The sequence below is a fragment of the Labeo rohita genome, chromosome 7, assembly GCF_022985175.1.
Source record: "Labeo rohita strain BAU-BD-2019 chromosome 7, IGBB_LRoh.1.0, whole genome shotgun sequence".
NCBI classification, from domain to species: Eukaryota; Metazoa; Chordata; class Actinopteri; order Cypriniformes; family Cyprinidae; genus Labeo; species Labeo rohita.
Genome location: NC_066875.1, coordinates 30,480,526 through 30,502,200, shown reverse-complemented (window position 1 = coordinate 30,502,200; position 21,675 = coordinate 30,480,526). Strand labels below are relative to the sequence as shown.

At 37.2% G+C, this 21,675-nt stretch overlaps 1 protein-coding gene across 1 annotated transcript; it reads right to left on the bottom strand.

The window, feature by feature from the left end:
• Positions 1–84: 84 nt before the first annotated feature.
• Positions 85–21,472, bottom strand: gas2b (growth arrest-specific 2b). Its single transcript, XM_051115613.1, has 8 exons — positions 21,434–21,472; positions 15,868–16,030; positions 13,160–13,269; positions 10,645–10,786; positions 8,695–8,758; positions 8,189–8,588; positions 7,965–8,072; positions 85–1,273 (listed from the first exon to the last, which is right to left on the bottom strand). The coding sequence occupies exons 2-8, from the start codon at positions 16,010–16,012 to the stop codon at positions 1,064–1,066; spliced, it is 1,179 nt and encodes a 392-aa protein (XP_050971570.1). The 5' UTR covers positions 16,013–16,030; positions 21,434–21,472; the 3' UTR covers positions 85–1,063.
• Between the last annotated feature and the right edge of the window lie 203 nt (positions 21,473–21,675).

Genomic DNA, 21,675 nt, shown 5'->3' with positions numbered 1-21,675 from the left:
AAATTGTAATAATAATAGTAATAATCCCGAGTACATGAATGGAAGCATATATTATATGGGGCAGGTTGGTCATGTTTAATACACTTTCTATACTGCATAGCTATATGTTCACAGTATTCTAGACAAATTTCACATATAAAGGCAATATTGCAGTAATGCCACGTACGTAGTACTGAAATACAGTTAATCATTTGATATATGGCACCACCTAGTGGATCTTTGTGGAACATGTTCACTTTAAACCCTCACTGAGAATACATTACAGAAATGTCTCTGTGAAGTCAGCATACAACACCCATAAATCAGAATTAAAGGTTACAGTAAAATAAAAATTAAGTAAATCGATATTGGCTTCCCGGTAAATGATTCAACAGAGATCCTGCCCTTTATGCTTTAAAAATTTAGCATAAAAAGACAGAGGGAGATGAAAAATTCTTAATATCTGCAAACAAAACCCAGGAGATATGAGATACCCTTTATAAAAACATATGGGTCAATATTTGTGTCAGGCCAGATTTTACATTGGACATCAAATGGTGACCCAGTACATTAAAATTGTGTATCATATAAAAGTAAACTGAATGTTCTTTAAAAATAAACTTAAACATTGAAATGTAATAATACAATCATAGATTCATTAATATGCGACATTAACATGCCTTGGGCTGAATACGTAAGCAATTTTGTAAATGCACAGACAAACAGAAGTTTGATTTAATTTCTTAGACTTTGAGTGTCAATTAAATTTCAATGGTTTTATGATCCCAGGTGGTTTTTTGGTCATATGGTCAATTTCTTTCAGCTTGCACAGTTTTTTCTCACTTTTTTCATCTTTTTCAAAAGCATTTTCATCCTTTTTATAAGTTGATAAGCTGTCTGCGACCCTATCAGAACAGGCCTGTGACATATTAGAAGACCACTGCCCTAAAGAAAAATATTAACTACAACATCCAAAAAAACAAACAAAAACAAATCAAGCCACCTGGGCTGCTTCCCTCTTATGGAAAAAAAAAAAAAAAAATCAGCCTGTTGATTTAACAGAAGTAGCAGTTACTGAGTCACATTACTTCTTGAAGCGAGAATGAGTACCTACGACCAAATAACTGTCCCGGGACAGCTCTCTCTTGACTGGGGACCTGCCGTTAGGCTTGCAGGTTTTGGTTCCAGGCCGAGCGATCTCAGTCATCTTGCACGGGTCATGCTTTAACAAGTAAGTACCAAAGGTCTCCCATCCACCCCCAACACGAACCATGGCATGTTTATCATTCAGCATCTGTAAAAGTGAGAAAGCACGAGAGAGAAAAGAGTAAATTTATTTAAAATAAAAACTCTTAAAACTTTGTTCTTAAAAAACTATTATTTCCACCACATCATGTATTCAAATCATGTATTGTGTTTAATATAATTCCTACAGTGAAATTCATGTTGAAGGAAATTACTTAAAGGTGACATAATATAAAAATCTGGCTTTTTCCGTGTTAAGGTGATATAATTAGGTGCATCTACCACCCCAGAAAACCTGAAAAAGGACAACCTAGTAACTTTGTTTTGGTAAGCTGTTTTACGCAAACGTGAAAGAGCAAGCCGCTCAGATTTCGCACCCCCGTGATGTAGCAAGAGGATCTTATTACAATATTACTGCACCTTGATCTGCACATTTACACCCACAGCACTGACATTGTGTTTTCACAAGCAACAGTGATGTACCAGTTCTAACACCATGGCAAAGGTTTGAGCAAAGCATTATAACTGTTCTGTGTTTGGCTGCACAGATGAGCACAGAACACTGCTTAGAGTCCCAGCCTCAGAGGAGACAAGAAAGCAGTGGATTTATTGATTTATTTACTAGGCTATATATTACACTGTTGCCACAAAGATTAGAGATAGAGATAAACATTAGAGATGCACCAATTGCAATTTTCTTGGCCGATTCCGATTTCCGATTTTTTTGTAAGTGTGACCTGCCAATATCGATTTTTTTTCTAAGTATAATTGACAGCTTTTACAAACAAAAATCTATATTTTTTCCAATGCCAAAAAATAAATTAAAAAAAAAAAAAAAAAACTATTAAACATTAAAATTGCCCCAATCTGGACTAAATTACAGATATTCTCTATAAATGCATTTACATTGCAAAATTTCAAATGCATAAATAATTTTATAAATTTAATGTTTTCAATATTTTTTTAAACATACAAATAAGAAATGTTGTGAAAAATGCAATGATACTTTTAAGTATGAAATCAAACCACCAGTAGGTGGCAGCAAAAGACTAGTCTTTATGAATGGGTTTCTGAATCATTCAAAAACTTGCACTCATTAAGGTAACACCACTGTGTTTCTGGCAGACGTGCTGCAGCTTTGATTGGAACTATTTTTAATTTTGTAACTCGTGTGTTTTTTTAAAGATTTATTTACAGGCTTTTTAATGCCTTTATTTGTACAGGACAGTGTAGAGTAGACAGTAAAGCATCGGGTGAAGAGAGAGGGGAGTGGGATTGGCAAAGGACCACAAGCCGGAATTCGAACTCGGGTCGCTGTGAGCGCAATTGCGCTGTATGTTGGCGCACTAACCGTGAGGCTGTTAGTGCCGACAAAACTTGTGTGTTTTTAACAAACTCGTGTGCTTTTGTCAAGCGCAATAAGACATGAAAGAGAACTTGGTTTACTACTTACATGCTATGTGACAGCTGCTTTCTGTGCACATGCTTCGGATGTGTGTGCTCAGAAAACAGCAAGTTTCTGCTTTCACTCAAAATATGCATTTTCAAAATGAGCTGAGACTTCACACACACATTCTGGGGACAATATTACATATTGTAAAAAGGGCATAATCTGTCTCAGATTATGGATCCAAATGGATCAAGCATTTTAAAGGCCTGAAACCGATATTTTTTGAAACCGGGTCCCAGAGTGGATAAATCTGAAAACAGGACCTTTGCGTTTTCGTGTTCTACAGCCGAATCGTATATTTTCTGAAACGATAATGTCATCATCCCACATCTCGCCCCTAGTCAGACACCGCTGCATCATGTAACAGCAACAACAACAAAGGCGAACTACATGCTTCTGTTGACTTAATGCTAACTCCAAAATAGGGCGTGGCTTCCTCCCTTTGACAGACAGGCACATGACACGCATGCGCAATTTTTCCCCCCAATCCACTTCAAGGCAAACTCCACCCCACAGCTGATTCTACAGATTTTATTGGTTGTGTCAATCACAGTGTTGATTTCCTACACTATGCTACACAAATGCTAACCCCTAAACCTACCCCACACCCTACACTAACCTTAACCAGTGAAACTGACTGCACGGCAGAATTGGCGCTGAATAGCGTGGCAGATAAACAGTTAATAAGATTATGCGATATGAGATCGTCGGGCCGTTCTGTAACTCCCCAACCGGAGCTCACCGGAAAATTTGACCTTTTTAGTTACATCCAGCATCACTACCCACTCCTACCTTGCGAATTTTAAGCCCCGGGATGGGGATTTGAGATCAACTACAAACAATGTTTAATTTATAAAGTTTAATTTTGAAATGTAAGTCAATAACAACAGGCTGAAGCCAGAGCCAATGAGGAAAGTATTTGCGTGACGAGACCCCGCCCCATTTTGGAGGTTATGCCCACTTTTGGAGTTCCCGCCAGTCTGCAGTTAAACATACTTGAGTTTCAGTGGTTTTGTGTGTAACCTACGCCTTCTTGAGACGACGCCATGTTTATGGAAGAATGAGGGAAAAAAACAGATCGGATGGGGAAAGCTCTGGCTTTGCATGGACAGCCCGTTTTTGACTTTGTTCTTTCAAGATTTCTACCATTTATGTGTCATGAAATTATTGCCAATGACATACGATAAAAATATGCTCAGAAGTGTTATTTACCTTGATTTTTTAAAATTGTTTTATTCATACATTATGTCTCATACTGTATCTGAAGCATCTGATGCTCATCACCGACACCGTTTCCTTGGTAAATACAATAACTATGCTAACTTTGTTATTGTTCGTCATGGTGTCAAAAGTGCCACATCTGTGGGAAAACCATAGTATGAAACTAGGAAAAGGATAAAACAAAATGTACACAAAAGATATTCGAAAGGTAGCAAGGCAAACTTCATATAACAATGTTTAAGGTCTAAATCTGTTAGTTTCCATGTCTATAAGACGCTTTTTTAATGATCTTCCTAATACCACCTCCCTCCTCCCTCATAAAATATTTAAAGTCTACATCTAATATGCAGTAGATCTGATGAAAGGCAAATGATCCCAGCCAGCAGAGAGAACGAGAACGAGAGAGAGAGAGAGAAAGAGAGAGAGTTAAAATCTCATTAAGCCTAATGAAACACCACCTCATGACACCAGCTGAGCACCAGCACAGGACAAATCTATCCACACATACACACTCGCTTTTCAAACATACACACACCTACGACGCCTGGCGTGAAGCTCGCTCGCTGCCACGGCAACGGCTCCCGAGCAAGAACAAGAAACGCGAAATAGAAATGCATTGAAACTGAGAACAAGCGCACAGGAAGGGTCACGTCTCCTGAGAAATGTGTCTCTGTCCCCTGAGGCACCGACAGTCATCTATTCCCTCCTCCCCACCACCTTATCAGTCTTGACCCTCTCATTACAGAGCTGTTAAGCTGCTGGTAATACAACCAGATTTATATGTTTTGCCCCTCCCACCCCTCCAAACCCTTTTAGCTTGATGCATCCTAATAGAGGGATATATACACGCGCGCGCACGTGCCAAGCAGGGTAATTCTAATCACCATGCGGTCTGATCAGTCTCAGCTGTTTCCAAGAAGATTAAAATGTCAGGGCTGACAGAGGAGGTGAAGGCGAGCGAGAATTAACAAATACACGAGAGAACCGCGCGGGAGGGGGAGTCTGTTTAAGAAAACCCCGCGTCAGTCAAACCTTTATCGAATCTGACCCGTACAGTCGGCAATTCAGAATGAAAGTATACGTTACGCACTAATTCAATGGAGTGGGCAGTATGTTACATCACGTGTTATTTAAATGCTGTATGTTTGTTCTGAACCCCTGCGTGGCAAAATTCCAGACTCATTCCGAATTATTCGCAACATTCTTTCAGCCACTGTTCTCGTTCTCATTATATATGATGTCTGCAAAATTGATTTTAGTCTTTTTCAGTCGCCTTTTTTCTCTACTGAAAAATTAATGTGGAAGAGTCGAGAGCACTTGTGCTGTTGTTAACACGCTGACCGCTAGATGGCAGACTGTAGCTTTTATTTCCTTATCTGAATAGAGCTGTTCAAACAAGCTAGTATGTGTACTAAAAACCCTGAATGTTATATGCACACCTTTATATGTGACCCTGGACCACAAAACCAGTCGTAAGGGTCACTTTTTGTGAAATTGAGATTTCTACATCATCTGAATAAATAAGCTTTCCACTGATGTATGGTTTGTTGGGGTAGGTCAATATTTGGCCAAGATACAACTATTTAAAAAATCTGGAATCTGAGGGTGCAAAAATATCTAAATATTGATAAAATCACCTTTAAAGATGTCCAAATTAAGTTCTTAGGAATGCATATTACTAATCAAAAATTAAGTTTTGATATATTTACGGTAGGAAAATCTACAAAATATCTTCTTGGATCTTTACTTATTATCTTAATCATTTTTGGCATAAAAGAAAACTAATAATTTTGACCCATACAATGTATTGTTGGATTTTGCTACAAATATATCTGTGCTACTTATGATTGGTTTTGTGGTCCAGGGTCACATATTAGTGAAGTGCAACATGTATGGTAAAAGAAATGGCTGAGATGCCAAATACAGTAGTATTGTCAGCGTAAAAAAAAAGATTACCTCTAATTTGTACACACAGGAAAAGCTATTTGAAGCACACCAAGCAGCTATAGACACAGAAACAAGACTACTAGGGCCTTGTTAGTTTTGCTTGTTTTGTTAGCTGCTTCTCTCCTCGATCCACCTGGATTCATATCTTACCCTTAATCTGCCTTTTGTGTAGCAACAATGAATAGTGAATATGTGCTTAATTACTGAACAGATCAGGACACATAAACTTAGTGGAACATGAATAGCAAATACATGAATGTTTAAAAATCTATAAAAGGGTGTGACGCTTGTATCAGGCATAGCCTATTCATTTACTGTAAATGTGGTATCGGTGAAAGAAGAGTTATGTCAGATATAAGGTAAACAGCTTTCAACAGTCACTGTTAAAATGGCAATATGCTTTCAAGTCAGAGCTGAAGCAAGTAGTATTCATGATCCCATTAACATCGCTGTTAATGACAGACATGGCATGAAACGTATTTCTTAATGATTTGACAATTCTTCACCCCTTCTGCTACACAGCTCAGCTATTGTGATGATCTAATGGATCTTCCGTCTCTTTCATTTTAGCATGGGATGTCACAACAAAAGTAAAAAAAAAAAGAAAAAGAACATGAGAAATGATATTAAAAGCTCCCCTTCTCTTTCTCTTTGAGTGCTACAGTAAACCTCTCTCTCTAATTGGACCTCTGACAGAAAGCGGCTGCTTTTCTTCCTCAGGCACACATACTGTTTCCCTAAAAGATTTGTCTGATTGAAAAATCATAAAAGGGAAGGGTGGAGCCAACAAAAGCGAGGCTGTAAGTCTCTGAATGCATTCACGCTGCTAATGACTAGATCAGTAGCCAACATATAGATGAATTCTGCTTGCTTGGTAACTTTTGCGATCTTGAAAGTATATAATCTAAAAAGGTGCATTGTAACTTCTGTTGCTTCAGATAACCCCCAGGTGTCAATCATTGGTTTAATTAGACTTTATAAGAGTAGATTTGAAGGTTTGGTTAGTGGCTGAAAGCAAAGGCAAAATGACAAAAGCAAGATAAGTTCTTATTAATGTTCACAAGCAGCTTAAGGGGTTCGTGGCTATTAATGTCAAATAGTATGTTACATATGTGACCCTGGACCACAAAACCAGTCATAAGGGTACATTTTTTGAAATTGAGATTTATACGTCATCTGAAGGCTTGTTTTATTTTTACAACAGGATGATATTTGTCTGAGATACAACTATTTGAAAATCTGGAATCTGAGGGTACAAAAAAATCTAAAAATTAAGAAAATCGCCTTTAAAGTTGTCCGTATGAAGTTCATAGCAATGCATATTACTAATCAAAAATTAAGTTTTGATATATTTACGGAAGGAAATTTACAAAATATCTTCATGGAACATGATCTTTACTTAATATCCTAATGATTTTTGGCATACAAGAAAAATCAGTCATTTTGACCCATGCAATGTATTGTTGGCTACTGCTACAAATATACATGTGCTACTTAATAGTAAGTGTATTTCAATATATTTAATTAAGCATGTAATGAGTCCCACATTAGACCACGTTGCAAATCTGTTAACAATTAAACTATTCCCTGTAGGGTTTAGATGCATTTGCCTTTTTTAAAGCCTCAACAAAATATCATGCATGAGCTTTTAGGCACTTTGAGTTTTAATATAAGCAAAATTCTATGTGAATTTTCAGTATGACTGAGCATTTAATTATTTTGTTGTTTCTTGTGTGTTATATGTCTTCTGTTCCTGATATGAACAGACATTCTAGCCCTGATCCTAGACATTTGTTAGTCTGAACCTCCTTTTTCCCTATTCAAAGGTGTGAACCTTTTCTTCATGTTGCCAGGCAACACCTGCTCCCATGAGGCTTTGCCTTGACTGAGTACTGTGTTCGCTCAGGTTCAAAACTAATATTTGTTCTTCTAAAGAAACACCGAAAACCCGGCAGAGCTTGTTGACACGTTGATACTTATAAAAAACAATGAAACCTGATTTTACATATCGCTTTGTATCTTTCAAATGTGTGCAATAACAATAATAATGCATTTGAATACATTTTCCCTCAGCTAAACCTGTGTAAAGAAGGCAGTCTGTGGTGGAAAGAGCATTACATACCCTGACATAGAGGACTTTGTCTCCAACACGATAATGACCTTTAGGCTGCTTCTCAATGCAGAATTTGACTGGGCATTTGCATGGTGGATCTTCTGATATCCGTCTCACCTGAAACAAACAAACAAAGAACAAAGAAAACATGCTTTTAATAATCAATGTAAACTCACGCACCAGTATTTCAAGGATTGGGAAACCGCATACAGCGTACGACTTGAAATACTCACAATCTCATCCAGCAGGTTACCGCTACTCTTTTTCCCACTAGTCTTCACAAGGCTGTTTGACTGTGAGGGTGGTGTTGATTTGACGGGTGTCCTGATGGGTGATGGTGGAGTTGGTGAAGTTTGCTGAGGTTCAGACTGGGTGTTTGGGTCAGTGAAAATGGATGTGGACTCTGGGGGAGGGGTAGGGGCCAGAGGAGGAGAGGGAGAGGGGTCAGGAGGAGGAGAGATGGATGAGGGGATTGAGACTGGAGGGGGTTCTGGATCAGGAGGGAAAAAAACAGGTGGGGTGGAGGGAGACGGCAGAGGTGAGGCGAAGAACATGGATGGTGACAAAGACTCATCTTCTTCTTTCTCAATCTCTTTCTCCAGCTTGACCAGTGCAGGTGGCTCAATGCCGTACCTGAGGGGGAACGTTTTTTCAGCTCGAATGAGATGATATAACCGAATGAGACGGTTATATAATGATGACGTGATATAAACAACTTTAAAGGATCAAAGGAACTCACCTGGAAGCAATTCTCGCAAGTTGCATGAGACACAGGCACACATCTCTGGGATGCTTCTGAAGAACTGGTGAAATAAATACATTGTCATTCACACAACAAAATCTTCAGAGGCCTATGATGTCAGCTCAAACATATACTGTACTCTGGGCGTAACAATGGACAACAGACAAGGGCTTTGATGGACACATGCAAAAATACCCAAAGCAAAAAGACATTTGATATGTCTATTCAGCTGAATAACACTAAACTTTCTCAAGTAACAGTATCATAACTCTGTAAAGTGAATGAAGATGACAGTTCGGAAATCCTTTGGATACAAAATCTTTCGAGAAAATCTTTTTTTTTTTTATTTAAAAAAATTTGATTTTAAAATATCTACATCTTAAAACAAAATACATTTACTAAAGTCATTTTTACAATGACAAATAATAATAATAGGTTTTATGTTTAATATAAGAAAAACATTTGCCAGTGGGGTAAGAATTTATTATTTTTATTATTTTAAATATATATATATATATTTTTTTATTTTATTATTTCTTATTTATTTTTCTTACCCAATTCACAAAGAATTTTCTCCTCACTAAATTTAGTTCAATTTTCAAGGATGTTTAGATATTTTTACTGGAAAACAAGATACAAATACTGAGTAAAAAGTCTGATTTGTCTTAAGGAGATAATAGCCATACTACACTCTGCAGAGGATTTTCATCAGCCATAAAGACAGCATAAAGTCATTAAAAGATATTTGCATGAGCTTCCCAACCCATGACCCTTTGCAATGCAGACACAAAACAAACTTTGTAGTCAAAATTTGCACGCATAATAGTGATGCCTTTGTTGTGCATTTGAAAAGTGGAAAACACAAAGACGCTAATTCAAGGGATTTAAAGGGTGTGGAAACTTGTATCATGAAGAACAAAAACAAAAATCTGTCTCCCTTACGCTCTGACAAGTTTTGAATGTGTGAATGCTTATGAAAACAAAGAAACAATGGAAAAATCATATGTAGCCCCATTTTGAAAGCTATGATTAATGCTGGCTAGATTAACAGTCCTAATAAGAGCCTATCATTATAGACTGGTTTGAAGTTAAAATAAACACAGAATGTTATCTTTCTCAATTTGAGAAAACCATGTTCACTTATGTCAAACAGTTCATGAAATCCATTTCTCAAAAGACTCAAAAGACCCAAAGTTAAATCAACACTGATTCTGTCACTGCAAATGTCCCTCAGGTTCTAAAACTATAGTATTTCAGCCCCTTCTTAGTGTAATATGATCTATAAACCTGTAAACCTACCAAAACTAAAAGACTGACAAAAGGGTTTTGTTGTTTATATAACAGTTATTGAACACTAGCTCACTCTTGAACGCTGCATGTTTTATCTATCCTCTCAAAACCTTTCAATGTGCACTCCTTTTCATTTTATCTATTATTGTATTGTATTATCTATCTTTGACCCTATTTTTTCTTTCCCCATTTTTCCTCTGACCTGCTGTCCTTTCATTTCTATTCCCTTCTCTTTCTATCTATTATTCATCTCACAGTGATGGACAGTGGGGGCGAAGGGTGTGATGCAATGAACAGTGGAATGACACAGATATTGATACTGCTTGTCTATTCAGCAGTTCTTTAGGGCAACAACCCCACAGGACAACAGCCTGCATAGACAGAAAGTAAGGCTTATTTTAACCAGACGTCTCACTTAATGATCTCATAAGTGTAAAAATGAACGAGGGAAAGACTGATCTTTCTGTGCTTAAAATGAGTCCATGGTCAGATTTTCTCAGGATTTTTGCTGAAGCACCTCACAGACTTATAAGCAAATGCCACTTGTTTTGAAACCAAAGGATCTAGTCTGCTTAATCACAAAGATGGTATATATCTAAAATATACAAACAAAAGCATTTACACATCTCATGATAAGATGCTCATTTGAATACCCACCAAGATCTTCAGATTCAAACAGGTGTGATTGCTCCACTCCAATTTTACGGCACCAGTACAGAAAGTTAGCTGTATTGTCTCGGGCAAAGAATGATCCAGAGGCTGCATCAGGCCGCCAGCGAATCACACGGCGAATAAAGGGCTATAGGACACAAAAAAACCCAATATATCTCTAATTAGCTTAATATGTGCACATTTGAATATTTTGCAGTATAAATAACACAACAGATCATTGTTAGCTAATCTTAGCTAATTTCTTTTACAAAGAACATACTGTTGCAAAAATTATGCTTTAAGAGCTGGGGTGTTATACATTTTTCAATATGAAGATCAGGGTAAATTCAACTAATTTTGTCTGCTGGGAAACGTGTACAGTATCCTCTGTAGCTTCTGAAGGGCAGTACTAAATGAAAAAATATGATATTTAGGCAAAATAAGAAAAATGTACTTCTGTACATTCCGTTCAAAAGTTTACACCCCTGGCTCTTAATGCATCGTTTTTCCTTCTGGAGCATCAGTGAGTGTTTGAACCTTCTGTTATAGTTGCACATGAGTCCCTCAGTTGTCCTCAGTGTGAAAAGATGGATCTCAAAATCGTACAGTCATTGTTGAAAGGGTTCAAATACACAAAAATGCTGAAAAACCAAATAATTTGTGTGACCTGAAGGATTTTTCTGAAGAACAGCGGGCAGTTTAACTGTTCAGGACAAACAAAGGACTCATGAACAACTATCACTAAACAAAAAAAATACAGCTGTGGATCATTCAGGTAACAACACAGTATTAAGAGTCAAATGCACGTAAACTTTTTTATAAATTCAACTATTTTTTTCTGTTGTGGACTTCATGTAAAAGTCTTTTATGTGAAATATCTTATTCAGGTCAGTTCTAAATAAATAATAACATGCATTTTGTATGATCCCTCTTATTTTGGTGAAATAGTTATCATTTTGCAGATTCTGTAATGTGTATGTAAACTTTTGACATCAACTATATATTGTTCAAAAATAAGCCTTCTCCTGCCAGTGCTCGCAATTCTCTGTAAGTCTTCAGCTGAGAAAACAGATGCAGACAGGTGAAGGTCACATTCAGAGGCTGAAAAATTGATAGGAAACATTTTTCAGCCACATTCATCACTGATTCCGCTGCTTTTCAGAAAAATAACCATTGCATTCCAGAGTATGAAAGAAATTACAGCAACTCATGAGGAATAACAGTCAATTTTATAATGGCTACTTTTCTGAAATGAGACATCAACAATGATGTATGCGGCTGACAAATTAGACCTCGCACTCGCAGTCTTCAAAATGAGACAGTAATAGAGTGATATTTTTTAAATCAAGACTTCACACAAAGTGCAAAACACAACTAATGATGGGAATGAATGATCTTATGCTCACTAATGCTACATTTATTTGATTAAAAATACAGTCAAAACAGAAAGCTCTCTGATTTCCTCAGAAATATCTTAATTTGTGTTCTGAAGATGAATGAAGGTCTTATAGGCTTGGAATGCCTTGGGGGCATGATTATGTAACGGATTAGTTCACTTTCAGAATAAAAATTTCCTGATAATTTACTCACCCCTTTGTCATTGAAGATGTTCATGTCTTTCTTTCTTCAGTCAAAAAGAAATGTACGATTTTTGAGGAAAACGTTGCAGGATTTTTCTTTGTATAGTGGACTTCAATGGGGATTAACGGGTTGAAGGTCCAAACTGCAGTTTCAGTGCAGCTTCAAAGGGCTCTACACAATCCCAGATTAGAAATAAGGGTCTTATCTAGCAAAATGATCAGTCATTTTCTTAAAAAAAAAAAAATGCATATACTTTTTAACCGCAAATGCTCATCTTGCACTAGATTGGATTACGTAGTGACATTGGAAAGGTCACACATGACGTAGGTGGAAGTACCTACCCAGTGTTAACAAAGCCAACATGTAAAAACGTCAAACACCCTTTACAAAAAAAGGTAAAACAACGTTGGACTATTTTGAAATTGAAGGAGAAAATTAGATGGAGTTTTTTGACCTACCCTACCACGAGTGACCTTTCCAACATGATTACGTAACGCATGAAGTCGCAGACATGTATGGCAGAACTAGTGCAAGATGTGCATTTGTGGTTAAAAAGTATATTATTTTTTTTTTTTTTTTTTTTTTTTAGAAAATGACCAGTCGTTTCACTAGATAAGACCCTTCCTCGGCTGGCATCGTGTACAGCCCTTTAAAGCTGAATTGAAACTGCAATTTAGGCCTTCAACCCATTGATCCCCATTGAAGTCCACTATATGGAGAAAAATTCTGGAATGTTTTCCTCAAAAACCTTAATTTCTTTTCAAGTGAAGAAAGAAAGACATGAACACCTTTGATGACATGGGAGTGAGCAAATTATCAGGAAATTTTATTCTGGGTGTGAACTAATCCTTTAATGACAGAAATTTCATTTTTGGGTAAACTCTTTAATGTCCCTAATGTTTAATGATATCTCTTTAATGTTTAATGCTATTTAATGCACCTTTCCGCTGCTGGCCAGAATCATCTTCTCCTGTAGCGCCTCTGCAAGCTGACACAGGACAACGCCAGTGTCTAGTCTGTCCATGAAGTTATCCGCTGTTACATCCAAACCTGTGCAGAAAGTGTTCAGAGAGACAAATGAGCATTAGGAGAGAGCTAAAGAACAATAAACAAACTTAAAGTACTAAAGAGTAAGCCACTGAATGAATTATACTGCATGAACTGGTAGCTGTAAAATACATATTGACACTTAGCCTTACATGGAGTCCTATACAATTTTCATTGTTGTTGTTTTACCTTCCTTGCAAATCATTTTCTCAATCTTTTATTTATTGTTCTTTCACTACCTAAGGCAACTTGAAGATGGCCAAAAAAATCCTCTAAGTACACTCGCTCTGAGATTCTCACGGCTGTGCAGACACATTCCTGAGGCCTGGGTGTTAAGTACATACAGATTCAAACACAGCAGTGGTACCGGAGCTTACCATCATAGTAAAGGAGGAGTAGGAGGCCTGGGGAGGGGGAATACAGGAGGCAACAGCATAGGGAAACCACAACAAAAACAGAAATCCTGATGTGCAGAATGACTGGGGACGGTCATTAGCTTAGAGCAGGGGAGAAGTGTGTAAGAAAACAAAGAGATCTCCTGCTGTCTGCCAACCACAGAGTCATAATGCTGCCCTGAAATCCGCAGGAACAGGAAGAGTTGAGGACGAGAAGTGTGTGTTAATAGGAGAAATCCCTCATCAGCTTCTTCAGTGAAAACAATAACAACTCTGATGTTGTATCTCGTCTTATCTGATTTCTCAGGTTGTTTTGTCTCTGCTATATATTTAGGTACCACCAGCCTGTTGGTTTAAGGGTTTTGTGGTGTTTTGACCTCTTTACATGCTGTGTGTTGACTCTTCAGCCCTCAGTTGTATTAAGAGCTTTTAACAACAAATAACATAGGTCAAGACACGTAGGGACAAGTATAAGACATATCATATCCTGGTCTGTTTGAGAAAGGCAATTCCTGCTTTGGGGTCTCATCAGGGCATGTCCCATTGATCGAGGTGCAGAGGAATTTAGGGAATTCTATTTAAAATGACTGTCTGTAAACACCATGATATTCCTGATCTGACAGGCAGACAGAATAATCCTTACCTGTTGGCCTGTGCAAGATTTAATCAGGATCTGATTGTGTAAATAAGATTTTATCCTTTGCAATGACACCAAGCAATGGGAACGGGGAAAGTGGTAACCTTGAGATATATGGACGTGAGTCCTTTACAAGATTTAAAGGGGCCATGACATGTTTTTTCATTATTATTATTATTATTTTAATATGTTCTTTGAGGTTTACTTATAATGTTATAAGGTGTTTTTGCACAAAAAACAATTATTTTCATTCCCCATTCTGACTCTCTGTCTAAAACGATCTGTTTTAAGGGGTGGGTCCTTTAAGGCTTGTCAGGAATTGGCCACTGTTATGATTGGCTAATGTCATTCCATAGGAAACTGTATCAGCGTCCTCTCACTATTGCTTGTGAATGTTTTGACAACATGATCAAAATAAAACTGTCATTTCCAGACAAAGCATTATGAAATCATTTACTTACAGTTTGTGATGCCATTAAAAATATTCTATCCACTTGTTCTTAATGCTGGGATTCTTCTGATATCTGTACAAAGACGCGAACAATCTGTTTAAAGCAAACGCATCAAAACGAATGTTCTTTCACTCCGTTTGTCCTATTGACGACAGACTCAAGTGCATGGACTGTCTCAGAAAGCGAACATGCATCTGTGTATTGCATCCAGTGTAGACAAGATAGTGGCAGTAATTGTAATTTCTATTTGCTTTTTTTTACGCGACGCAACACTCGCATTCAGCCGTTAAGCAACTGACTGTCAGTGGGCGGGGCCTGTAGTGAGAAGAAGACTATTCATCAATGTCTTGCACTGGAGGCAGTGTTTATGCATGCAACGGTGCCCGGGTGACGTCACTTTTAACGTCCCTTTGATCCAAACAAGACATTTTTGAGGGTTCTAATAATGGGTTATTACATAAATCCTTTTTTGTATTGATGATAAAGACATTTTAAGTTGAAACTTGGTTTGAAACAGGATGTTTTAAGCATACAAAGACCTCTTCTATGTCAAAAGATCAAGGGAAATTTGGTTTCTCATGTCATGACCCTTTGAATAAATGATGACACGGCAGTAAAGCTGAAATGCAAAACACATACAGAAAATAGCATTTGAAAAGGAAAAGGCACCGTCGTTTCCTAGAACTTGATAATAAAATAAGTGGTTCTGGTGACTTCCAATTCACATTTCCTTGACACACTTAAGCTGCAGTTAGAAGTTTCCATGTGTTAAACTGCCAAAGGCAATTTATAGTTGCTGTAAAAAACTCAATGTTGCCCTAAAGATGAGGTTTTTAGTGTCCCAGCCCGGACACTACAGTCAGCCACTTCTGGTTAACTACACTCCATCTTTGTTGCTGTTTTTTTTTTTATTATTATTATTATTTTTTTTTTGGTGACCAAAATTGTTTTGTTATCATAATTTTTCAACATAGCTTCCTTTGTGTTCCACAGAAGAAATAAAATCACATTGTCTTAAAATGGCGTGAGAGTAAGAAAATGATGACAGATCAACAGGTCAACAGTTTACTAAATAACTAATAGGTATGTAAATAAGAACATGCTTTTATTTTCTTACCAAGGATTCTGTTAAGCCAGGTGGCCAGGTCTTCTTTCATGGGCAGTAGACTGGACTCATGCCTACATGCCAGCCACTCATTGTACTGGTGCAGACAGGAGAGGTCAGGCCCTGGTTCCCGTCTGGGAATGAAGGGACCATTCATACTGACTCAGGTGGACTGCTGGATAGAGAATGAAAGAAGGGAACTTTAAACAAATGTTGTTTCTAAAATGATAACATCGTTTAAAACTTCCAAAAAAATGGCTTTTTTGTTGTTTCTCTGCCTCTCTTTTGATCAAACTTTTGAATGGTAGTGTATGTTTTAAAAGAAACCAGGTTAACAACTCCAATTGGATCAAGTCCATCACCTCTTTGAAGGAATAATCTAGCATACATACCCTTTGCAGCAATGGGACTATTAAATGTGCTGCACATATGAATTATAGCAGCACATCTGTTCTCTCATTGCTTCTCTATATGGGCCACTGTCTGATTTTACCTCAACCACTGCTGGATTTATACTGTACCTAATGATGCACATCTACCACATTCCAACTGTTCTTTAAAACTGACCAAAGCAATGAAAGAGAAACATTAATATTGCAGACAGGCAAACAGGCGTAAGGATTAGATAAGTAGAGATAAATAGAGTGAATTAGTGCTAATACTATTTTAAAATCAGCTATTGCCATGTCTAAATGATGCCATGGTATTGTGCAACATATCATAAGCATATCAAAATCTTCTCAGCAATCGTGTGATTAAAAGATTTAGAAAATTTTGGAGGTGTGCACTCATTTGCTGTGTAGCAAAAACCATTACGATTTGTCATGCTAGACTGGATGGAAAAAGGGAAACACAAACAGATGAATACCAGCTCAGGGTAGGATTTAATGTACAAGTCTTACTTCAATCCCTAGCAACTGAAGAATGCTCTGTCCTGTAATTTCCCCCCTACTCAGGCAACCATTCATCAGAGGGGCCTTTCACATGTAGAAACATGCCCCTGCTTCCCATAACTGCCATGGTCTTGTAAGACAGAGGAAGGAGAGTAGACACCTGCAGGGCAGATGTGTGCAATTGAAACTGGCACAGAGAGAAATAGTGGTAAATGTAAGTCCAGCCCCATTTATTTTATTAAAGCTGGATGACCAGAAGCTCTCGGGGCCTGATGTTGGAGAGCTTGCCAGGAGAAGGTTGCTGAGGAAGAGGAGAGTAAGATACATAAACTCTGAAACAGTTAGGTGTTGTCCTCCACAGCATACAGTGAGGGCTGATGAGATGTTGGGTATGTTTACAGTGGTTTCATGTGAGCAGGGAGAAATCGCAAAAGAAGCTTTTATATAAGGTCTCAGTTGGGGTCACTGGGGTACGTTTTGCCTACTATTTTATGAATACTGTAAATTCTGACATTCCAGTCACATCTTATTGTTTTTCACCTACTATATAACAGGGAAATATGCATATTCAGTGAGCCAGTTTAGCCGGGTCTTTCAAAAGAATAATTCATTTATGAATTAGACATTACTTTTGGGTCTTTGAGTCTCAATTTCTTCACTCTAAAATATGACAGTACAAATATATGGACAATGTATTTAAAAGAGAAGTTCACTTCCAGAGCAAAAATGTACATATAATTTATATAGTTTTTTATATATTATTTTTTCTCATTTTCTTCAAAATCGTCATACATCACTGCAGAAGTACCGACCCAGTGTTTACTAAGTGAACGTGCAAAGAAGATCAAACGCTCTTTACAAAAAAGGTAAAACAGTGATGTAGGATGATTTTGAAATTGGAGAAGAAAATGAGATGGGAGTTTTCCGCCCTACCCTAACTGTCTTGAACCGCAATACACAAAGTTCACACAGAGCTAGACAAGACAAGCATTTGAGGTTAAAAAGTATGTAACTTTTTTTTTTTTTTTCAGAAAATAACTGATAACCGTTTTACTAGATAAGACCCTACTCCCTCAGTTGGGATCATTTAGAGCCCTTTGAAACTGCACTTAAACTGCATTTTGGAAGTTCAAACTTGCACCATAGACATCCACTATGGAGAGAAATCCTGAGCTGTTTTCCTTAAAAAACATAATTTCTTTATAACTGAAGAAATCTTGGATGACAAGGGGGTGACTAAATTATCAGTACATTTTTATTCGGAAAGTGAACTTCTCCTTTAAAGGGACAGTTCACTCAAAAATGAAAATTCTGTCATTAATTATTCACCCTTGTGTCGTGCCAAGCTCATAAGATCTTCGTTCATCTTCTGAACACAAATTAACATATTTTTGTTGAAATGCGAGAGCTATCTGACTCTGCATAGACAGCAACATAACTACTACATTCAAGGCCCAGAAAGGTAGTAAGGACACCATTAAAATAGTCCAGGCAACATCAGTGGTTCAACCTTAATTTTTTGAAGCTACAAGAACACTTCTTATGAGCAAAGAAAACAATAATAACGACTTCATTCAACAATTTCATAGAACGTCCATCTTTCTTAGTTCATCATCTGTATATTCTGGTTTAAATAAATAAGGCTGGGCAAAAAGTTGCACATCATCCTCTCTGTTGAAATTTTCAAACATGTTTACGAAGACTATTTTATGTACAGCTTGCAATTTTGTGCACCAAAAGTATTTCTGTAGCTGCATAACATTACAGTTGAACCACTGATGTCACATGGACTATTTTAACAATGTCCTTAACTATCTTTCTGGGCCTATTGCGTTGCTGTCTATGAAGGGTCAGAAAACCTTTTTGAGGCTTTCCTCAAAAGGAGGATTTCCTCAAAAATATCGTAATGTGCATTCTGTAGATTAACGGATGTCTAATTAATTTTAATTTATGGATGAACTATCCTATTAAGTATCAACATCGTCTGCAATTACATATATCTAGAGCACCATGGTTTTTAAGCACACTACAATTTCACAATTATAGTTTAGTCACACTCCTGAAAATGGAAAAACAGTTATGACAAATAAAGCATGATCTGTCGAGCACAAGGTTGACAAGCATGATGTAGAAATGTGCAAAAGTAATAGACAGAATTGGCCGAATGGCTGATTAAAGAACAGCAAAATGTGAACATGACTTGAACTGCAGTACTTTGTGTGTGTCAGTGATGAAGGCTGAGCCTCTGACCGATGGAGCATGGGAAGCCCACACAGCAGGATTACAGCACACAGGTGCCACATTCACACCTACACTGCAACCTGACCATACTCAGACAGGAGGAGAGGAAGAGGTTTTCATCCAAAGCCACACACAAAAAGAGGCTTTATGTTCACACATACACACACCAAGATGAACGTAGTTCTAAAACACACACACACAGAGACTTACGGTCCACTTCACCGCTTACAGACAGGTGTGAACATTCATTGATACACACTGACACAAGGCAACACATGAGATACAGAGGATCAACTGCACTCATCCAATGATATTTTTCGTGCAAGCTCCTCGTCGAATTTCACAGGCTGTAGTTGTGTCATCCACTCATGTTGTGGTTAATAACTTAATTAATGCTGAAAGCTCACGTCTGGGTATACAAGCTAAAACAGATACAAACTGCAGTTTTTAACTGCCATACCAATCTAAGTGTCAGCTTCAGGGTACGTCCAGCACAATAAATCACATTTCTGCTGGCCTGGTAGTCTGGCTTCTCTTACCTCTGTTAAATTACAGCCATGAGTTGCTGTGGAGAAAGGGCTTGACATTTATCATACCTAATACTGGGTTGACAGGCAAAATGTAGAGTGCTTGTTCTATCAAGAAATTTGGGTGTAAAGAAAAGATCTCTGCTTCAAAGCATATAGAAGAACACCCAAGGCAACTAATTTACTTCTGGAGTAAATCCATGTATGAAAACAACACAGAGGCTGTGTTTATTTTAATGGCACGTGTAACACTGAACTTCAGCTGCACAATATCAATGAGAATGTTAGCACACTCAACATATTTCTCTACTACAAATGTCTACATTTCAATGAAACTTGAGAAACCACCGTAAGCAAAACTGTGACATTGCTTACAGTAAGTGGATCACAACCGCAAACACTGTAAGTGAAACTTACAATTCATTAGGACCACTGTGGGGTCAAATGAGTTGCTGTGAAAAATGAGCACCCTCTTGATTTAGCAAACCGTGTACATTTGTTAGGTGGTCAAATATTCAGTAAGTTATATGAATGTGAAATCATTTCCCTTATGATTTACAGATATTTTTAAGAAAATATGATGCAAACTGCAAATTGCAAAAGAAAAGAACTTGGAATGAGATAATTTATTACTTATTTTTTATGCTTGATTTTTGATTTGTCTTACCCCATATGACTCAACTTACCCCATGGTATAGGTCAACACTGCTGAACCGATGGGACAAAGTTTGGCCTTTGCACATGTTTGCTTAGAGGAACTGTTCACCCAAAAATTTAAATTCTATATGTATTCAAATGTGTATTCATCACACCCACTTTCATGTCTTTGAAAACCTGTATGACTTTCATTTCCTCCATGGAACAATCAGCAATTATTTACAGCAGACTGCCCAAGCTGACCTTTTTAATTTAATGAAGGTAAATGGGGAACATTTAGACTCTCGAGGAATGACAGCCTAAATTTTTTTCTGTTCCTCACAAAAAGCTATCAAATGATTTCAAAGGATCTATAACACAGAATATAATAATAATAATAGTAATAATATATGTATATATATATATATATAGAGAGAGAGAGAGAGAGAGAGAATATATTGCATTATGGATGACTTTTATGGTCGCCTTTAATTGTATGGCAGAGAGCAGGACAAACATTCTTCAGATCTTCTTTTCTGGTCCACAGTATATAGAAAGTCAAACATGTTTGGAATGTCATGAGGGTGACTAAATTTACTTAATATTATTAATTATTTTTCATTTTTTGTTGTACTAACTGCATACTGTCTCATCCTCCAGTCCTAATGAGCACTACAGTGACAGTTAAATTTTTATTAGGCAGTAATAGCTGCCAAAACTAAGAGGTTGACTGGAGCCAGGTGAAAATCTTAAACAATAACCTTCTCACACTCACAGAAAATATAAAACCTTAACTTTGTTTCTGGGGGTGCAGAATTAAGATTGTTAATACAGATGTAGTCGTGTCCTGATAGCAATACTTTGATGGGATGCATAAAATACTATTGGTACAATACTAGCTGTACAATTTTACATCATACAGTAGGACCAGTCATAAAGTACCTGTCACGAAACCTTCAGCAACAGCTTCTTGACACATTGTTTACAAATATGTATATATCTAACCTTGCCAAACAAGTTTTGTTTCATGAAGAATCTTCTGTAAGATTTTCAAAGCAACTTAAAATATATCTGTCCTCAGATCGGGGACCAGCAAACCATTACACTTTACTGACCGCTAGTGATATCAAATTTTTTTCGAGTCAGACTTTGAGTCATTTGTTGACCTTTGCATATAAATGAATACATAGTTTCATTCAATCATATTGAAATCCATTTTTATGTAGCTTCTGTGCTATACATCTTAAGACACAAAAAAACATGAGAGCCTGCAGTGCCTACCTTTTTGTGTGTCCTCAGCAAATCCGCCAACAATGTCACTGTCAAAACTTTCACTCTCTCCTCCAAACGCACTCTCGGTGTCAAGTTGCGTTTACACACTACCAGCGCAAAACTCACTCAGTGACGTTGTGACTCGTGTATAACAACATTGTAATCATACATAATTTGTAGCCATCTCACTGCTAGCGTACGTTTATTTACAAATATAATAAAGTTTATATATATAAAAGAGTTTTTGGGAG

Excerpts from the sequence above, each read along its gene's own strand:
- gas2b (XM_051115613.1), bottom strand. The coding sequence starts at position 16,012 with ATGAATGGTCCCTTCATTCCCAGACGGGAACCAGGGCCTGACCTCTCC. Across the intron at positions 13,270-15,867 it reads CTGGCTTAACAGAATCCTTG|GTTTGGATGTAACAGCGGAT; the intron begins GTAAGAAAATAA and ends CTTTCTGCACAG. Across the intron at positions 1,274-7,964 it reads ACAAAGTCCTCTATGTCAGG|ATGCTGAATGATAAACATGC; the intron begins GTATGTAATGCT and ends TCACTTTTACAG.